The sequence below is a fragment of the Acartia tonsa genome, chromosome 7 (assembly GCF_053477335.1).
Source record: "Acartia tonsa isolate MP-2025a chromosome 7, ASM5347733v1, whole genome shotgun sequence".
Classification (NCBI taxonomy): Eukaryota; Metazoa; Arthropoda; class Copepoda; order Calanoida; family Acartiidae; genus Acartia; species Acartia tonsa.
In genome coordinates this window covers 40281032-40288347 of record NC_137266.1, presented here as the reverse complement: position 1 = coordinate 40288347, position 7316 = coordinate 40281032, and the positions used below count along the sequence as shown (strand labels likewise).

At 33.4% G+C, this 7316-nt stretch overlaps 1 protein-coding gene across 1 annotated transcript; it reads left to right on the top strand.

Annotated features, from left to right (window-relative positions):
- The first annotated feature begins 992 nt into the window (after positions 1-992).
- On the top strand, positions 993-7065 carry LOC145324550 (uncharacterized). Its single transcript, XM_080167132.1, has 6 exons — positions 993-1089; positions 1899-1952; positions 4539-4617; positions 5139-5217; positions 5506-5588; positions 6937-7065. The coding sequence occupies exons 3-6, from the start codon at positions 4588-4590 to the stop codon at positions 7063-7065; spliced, it is 321 nt and encodes a 106-aa protein (XP_080023258.1). The 5' UTR covers positions 993-1089; positions 1899-1952; positions 4539-4587.
- The last annotated feature ends 251 nt before the right edge of the window (positions 7066-7316 follow it).

Genomic DNA, 7316 nt, shown 5'->3' with positions numbered 1-7316 from the left:
TCTAAATTGTACCTAACGACTAAAGGAATCACCATGCAAAGTTTGAAATCGATAGGACAATTCTAACATGCTTAAATTAACGAAAAAAGCTATTCATCTGTGATGGACGTACGGACCGACCCTAATTATAGAAAAGCTTCGCTTTAAAAAAGTTGATATTCTTACTTTTTTCATTTTTTTAGACAATCCATGATGTTATTCAAATCAATAATTTTGATTTTGATTTTAAACCATAATTACACATTTGCTTTTATCAATATTTTCAGGATTTTAACCTTTATCATTACAACAGATCTATAGTATAGATGCATATACAGATAACTACCTCCCCCACTTTTTCAACGAACTTATTCGTCTGCTAGCAAATCCTACAATATAAAGTAGTAAGACTTTTTGTCTGAAGCTAAAGATCCTACTGAACCGATTGGGTTCTCCATTTTAGAGAAGCTGCACATAGGTCTGTGGACGGTTTTTGCTATTTAATTATTTAGGTTTAAGTCGTGGGATGGTTTTACGCTTTTTTTCTCCTCTTTGTCTATCCCTTCGAATACAAAGCCACTAGATGCCAGGGGCGCCTTGCTAGTTATATTATAAGGTACCATACCCCCCCCCCTTAGTTTATATCTTTTTAGTGAGGGGGGGACTTATGTGTTCCATTTGGTGGTTTAGGGTATATTAGCCCTTACTAAACCTTAAAAAAGACATTTATTTATTTAACCGTTTATGTAGAAATATTTCAATTATCTAGAAAGAGAGGGGTAGGTTTCTGGTAGAATCCGTAAAAGTGTGTGTTTTAAGGCTCAAAAATAGTAGTAGAACGATAATATTCACTAAATATGTGTATTTCTTATTGAAAAGAACTATAGACAAAATTTTTTTTAAAAAAGTTAACATAAATTTTATCGTTTTGCTACTGTTTTTTACTTATAACACATAACCTTTACGGATTTTACAAGAAACCTACCCCTCTCTTATATTTAATATCTTAATAAAAAATCTCCAACTAATCTTTTGTAACGATTAACTTGAAACTAAAATGATAAAGAATTAAAATTTTCTGACTACTTGAAGAACCAGCCCAGCTACAAGGTAACTAGGTAGTTAGATAGTCAGGATAACCTCTAGTGAATGGGATACACAATCAGATGTTACAGACAACCAACCCTTTGATTGCACGAACCTTGTCTGGAAGTCGCAAATCTGTGTATGGTAATGAGTTGTGCCTGTTTGGGACGAAGCCCAATCTGTCCCACTGTGAGGAAGACTATTCCTATATGACGTCATATAAAGGGAAAAGAAAAAGGGAAGGGGGGGAAGAAAATCTCATTAAAAGAGATGGGAGAAAAGGGATTCGTCTTCCTCACAGTGGAACAGATTGGGCTTCGTCCTGTTTGGGGCCAAGGCATTCCCCTCACTCTGACCATCAATATCGCGCACTTGACATAGCAGCATTATGAACCATTTTTAACGTCTTTAATTACGACAAACGTATTAGGACAAAAACGGATGTAATATGGTAAGGCGTTGATAGATAAAACAAGGATGACAACATCCATAAAAGCGAAGCACAGAAACGGTAGGACAAACGGACATTAACACTTGTATAGTGTCAGAACTATATAATCAGAATATAAATGTATGAGAGTCGAAGCAAAATTGTAAGTAAATTTGTTGAAAAACTGCTTGATACAGAATAATGTTTATCGACATACTTACATTTTTAGGACTTAATTATAGAGTTGCTTTGCTTATAATATTGTACTTTGTTTTAATTAGAAAATAATTCTAATTGGTGGAAAATTTATTCCAATGTGGTTTCGAACCGATTAATATCCGCTGGATAGGAGCCGGTTCTCAGCCACACTGAAAAATCATGTATGAATGAAATGTATTTTCAGACAAGATCCAGAGTTAACAGCAAGTGATGTAAATCTACAAGATATCAGAGACTTGTAAGTTTGGCTTTTGAAGCACCGCTACTCTATAACTATACTAGCGGCTTCGCCCCTAGCCCCAAGAGATGATAAAAAAAAGTTAAGGTAAAATTCGAAAAGAAAAAGAAATAAGAAGGACCAAGGAAATCTTCTACAAAAAAGGACCAATATCTCCTACAAAAAAAATGGGGGGGGGATTTTTTTGTTTTTGAGGGGGTTGGGGGTGTTCCACCCCCCCCCCCCCCAAGAAAATAGCCTAAAACCACCAAAGGACCAGTAGGTATATTCCCTAAAGAGTAGAATCCGATCGGTTCAGTGGTTACCGAGATCTTAAGCTTCAGACGGACGGACAGACATCAAGCTACTTTGTATTATAGATATGGTATGTCTGTATCTCCATCCAACATAGCTGTGGTTAAAGGGATGAAACAATGGACGATACAAAATACGTTTAATCTACATTTTTTGAAATTATTGTGCCTAATCCCTTTAGGAATCAATGTTACAAAAAAAAACAATGATAATGTAATTGTATAATATTTTTAAAAATTACAGACTGTTTGTAAGATTTAAAGAGTTTCTAAACTATAAGAATATACCTAACTCTTACAGGAAGCATCATCTCAAGTTTGAAATCAATAGGACAATTATAAAACACTCAGAGATACTGACGACGTAAATATGAAATAAGAGGAATATTCACAAACAACAATAAGACTTCTCTCTTAAATTGTAGCCGAAAAAAACCTAGCTGGCAGACGGACAGACGGACGGACAGACACATACTTCTATTGTAATGTAATTAAAATTACGGAAATGAACAATATGTATGAAAGCAAAATACATAATTCTGGTTCATAAAAAACGACAATCTTTTCAAACAGCCAAAACTTTATGCTCTGATAACTTTATTACAGAATTTTATTACTTAAGTTTAAATATATGAAAATATGTAATTGTAGCATAGTTTTAAGGCAATATTGACCTCGGATACGTAAATAAAAAATCAAATTGCAGTATGGCTGAGAATCGGTTCTTATCCAGCGAATATTAATCGGTTACGAAGCAATACTGGAAATAAAAATTATATTAATTAGTTATTATTCTACCAAAGGCCTGTAAATCATACTGGTACCCAAAGTTTTAGAAGACGAAGAAAGTCCCTCAATGACGTCCATCGAGATCCCAGTTTTGAGCGAATTATGTTGAAATTCTGCTAATTTTAATTTTATATTTTTTTCTGTTTTATATTCAAATCTCCAAGCATATAAAAATAGCGTATAAAGTTCGACACCGTGAAGTTTCCTTTGTTATTCATAGAATTATCCGGAAGACAAAAAAGATTTGATATTAAAAACAAATTTACAAGGTTAAACTTTAAAGTCGGTAATTCTATTTTTTAAAGCGAAGCTCTATAATCATTACCAGAATGTCCGTCCGTACGTCCATTTTAAACATGTTGATTTTTTACTTTTTAACAACAAATATTTATGTAATCTAATAATCCAATTGTTCTGATTTTTGGTATACTGATACCTGGGACAACAAAGCACTCTATAATCAAGCCCTAAAAATGGAAGTATGTCCATAAACATTATCCTGTATCAGTAGTTTTTTAACAAATTTACTCACAATTTTGCTTTGACTCTTATTTATTTATATTCTGATTATTTAGTTCTGACACTATACAAGTGTTATTGTCCGTTTGTCCTATCGTTTCAGAGCTTCGCTTTAATGGATGTTGTCATCCTTGTTTATGACAAAAAAAAGAATGAAAACATCAATAAGTATCGAAACCAAGAAATTATTTCCCCATCCCAAGGACCTCATGTCGACTCTCAATTGGGTCTTTGAAAATCAAACGCTAGTTTTGGGAATGTTAACACAGAAAAGAAGCAGAAAACAATTCGCTGACAGACGAAAAAAGTCCTTGGAAAAGGGGGCAGGTAGTTATCTGTATATTCAATGACCAAAATTAAGATAAAGAAAGAGGGGGAAAATTATATGAAACATAATAATATAAATATAAATAATATATAAATAAATAATAATATGAAATACATAAATTAATATATATCATGATGGACAGACCGACATACCAAGTAAATCTTGTACTGAGTGCTCATTGATGCGGAGAATATGAAAACAGTAAAAGTGTCTGACTATGACGTCAGAAAAAATTAATATTAACCAATGAGAATTCACCAGTATTCACAATGGTAAAATATATAGCGGCCTCTCATTGGTAAATTGTTAATTTTTTCTGACGTCATAGTCAGACACTTTTACTGTTTTCGGAGAATCTTCATAAAAAAATTAGAAGTATATCTTAAACAGCAGCAATGAAAATCAAATTTACCATATAGCGTTACGGACAGACTGACTGACGGATGTATTTTTGATGACCCTACAACCTCTCTCCTTAAAAAAATTAAAATAGGGGAGGTAAGTTTTATGTACATGGCTTAACCCCTGCGGAGAGCCCTAACCCTGCTAACCCTAACCTAACTGGGTGCTTAATGTGAAAGCGCTAATTTTTAAATTCAAATAACAAAAGGTTAAAAATCTTCATCCCTAGGAACTTTTGATTAAATTTATGTTTAGGTGTGAAAATTCAGCCCAAGAAATAAAGCCTGAAATTTGCAAGAACATTATGAACAACAGCACTGGTGGTAGACCTGAGGTAAGTGCATTAAGATCCCTCAAACTGTTAGACCAGAAAAGAAATTAGGTTGATTAAGTTAAATAACGAAGTTCTATTTTATTTCATATTTAGTGGATATTAATTTTTATAGCGAAGCTAATCTTATATTCAAAATGTACGCTCGTCCCAATAGATAGATAGATAGCTAAACTTTTTTGGTCCGATGGTCAATCACTAATGCTTTTAGAGATATTTAACTCTTATAGGGTATATTTGATTTGCTCAGCTTCTATTAAAGATAGACGACTGATATTTTTATCAAAGATTACTTTACTCAATTATCTTCTATTCAGTCAGATAAAATGCATTATTCTATTTTGAATATGATACATGAAAAATATCAAAGAATATAATTTTTTTATTTCATGACAATCACAGCTCCGAATCCGATCAACTTATTCTAGATAAAAAAAAATTGTCCGAATCGCGAGGAAAAAACATTTATCGTATAGCAACAATTTTTCATTGAATGTATACTATGAATTTATTTTGTATTACAGATGACGACCTTAACACCATTACCAAGTCCATCAACAAATCCATCTGGTTGGGGCTGGTCTGATTGGTCGGAATTTGCAGGTTAAAACACCACATAACGGTTTAAAGATAAACTAAATTATGTTGTGAACGCCATCTAGAATCTAAAAAATGAACTAATATCAGATGGTCTTTTAAAGATTTGCATCCCTCAATCTGTCTATATTTATGTAATGCTCTTTTTATTGAATGTTTTTAGTGTTTCTGGATGATATTTAATAACTTTTACCAACGTTTATGTGTTACGTGTACCTTTTATAGTGGTGTATTTTTCTTCATTTTAAGGCAACCTTAAACTTAATTTTAGACTATCAAATCTTTTTATTTTAGATGGATGTCCCTCCGTTTGTCCAAGAGGATGCCAGATTCAGTATAGGCATTGCAGGGGTGACAGGCAGGCCTGCAGTGGGAAGGTAAGACATCTTGCGGATTATTTATGAACTAATATTATATAGAATTATAAACAGATACAGTATAGACATTGCAGGGGTGATAGACAGACCTGCAGAGGGAAGGTGAGACATCTTGTGGATTATTTATGAACTAATATAATATAGAATTATAAACAGATATAGTATAGACATTGTAGGGGTGACAGGCAGGCCTGCAGTGGGAAGGTAAGACATCTTGTGGATTATTTATGAACTAATATAATATAGAATTATAAACAGATACAGTATAGACATTGCAGGGGTGTTAGGCAGGCCTGCAGAGGGCAGGTAAGACATCTTGTGGATTATGTATGAACTAATATAGTATAGAATTATAAACAGATATAGTATAGACATTGTAGGGGTGACAGGCAGGCCTGCAGTGGGAAGGTAAGACATCTTGTGGATTATTTATGAACTAATACAATAAAAAAATTTAAACAGATACAGTATAGACATTGCAGGGGTGACAGGCAGACCTGCAGAGGGAAGGTAAGACATCTTGTGGATTATTTATAAACTAATATAACAGATATAGTATAGACATTGCAGGGGTGACAGGGAGACCTGCAGAGGGAAGGTAAGACATCTTGTGGATTATTTATGAACTAATATAATGTAGAATTATAAACAGATACAGTAGAGACATTGTAGGGGTGACAGGCAGGCCTGCAGTGGGAAGGTAAGACATCTTGTGGATTATTTATGAACTAATATAATGTAGAATTATAAACAGATACAGTATAGACATTGTAGGGGTGACAGGCAGGCCTGCAGAGGGAAGGTAAGACATCTTGTGGATTATATATGAACTAATATAATATAGAATTATAAACAGATATACAGTATAGACATTGCAGGGGTGTTAGGCAGGCCTGCAGAGGGAAGGTAAGACATCTTGTGGATTATTTATGAACTAATATATTATAGAATTATAAACAGATACAGTATAGACATTGCAGGGGTGATAGGCAGGCCTGCAGTGGGAAGGTAAGACATCTTGTGGATTATTTATGAACTAATATAATATAGAATTATAAACAGATACAGTATAGACATTGCAGTGGTGACAGGCAGGCCTGCAGAGGGAAGGTAAGACATCTATTGGATTATTTATGAACTAATATAATATAAAATTATTAACAGATGTAGTATAGACATTGCAGGGGTGACAGTCAGGCCTGCAGAGGGAAGACATCTTGTGGATTATTTATAAACTAACATAGCACAAAATTAGAAGTATAGACTAAAAAACCAAGAAAGGTGGATCTAGTGGTTTTAATTGTTTTTTTTTCTTTGTAACCGTTTTATATATTTTCTTAATATCTAGGCAACAAGATTTACAAGATGTCCAGAATTAGAGCTTCCGGAAGACGACATCAAGAATCCATCACGACCCACCACAGAGGGATTGGACCCAGATTTCATCAACTCTGAACTTTTAGGGACAGATATTTGAATCTATCATTTCAAAATTTTAAATGACGAATTTTGTTTACTGAATTAGCAGAAGCAACTTATAAACTCATAGAGCCTCATAAAAATTAACGTCATTAAATACAAATGACCAATGATAGGCCAGTATACATTTTATTTAACCAATGGTAAAATATATAGTGGCCTATATTTGGTCATTTATATTGTATGGTGTCATTTTTTATTAGGCACTATAAAGTGGATGTAGGAGAATCTTGAAAGAAATTTTAAAAA

Bases quoted from the DNA above. Each gene is read 5' to 3' on its own strand.
- LOC145324550 (XM_080167132.1), top strand. From the start codon at position 4,588: ATGAACAACAGCACTGGTGGTAGACCTGAG. The intron at 4,618-5,138 runs GTAAGTGCATTA...TTTGTATTACAG, and splicing joins GCACTGGTGGTAGACCTGAG to ATGACGACCTTAACACCATT. The intron at 5,218-5,505 runs GTTAAAACACCA...TTTTTATTTTAG, and splicing joins TGATTGGTCGGAATTTGCAG to ATGGATGTCCCTCCGTTTGT.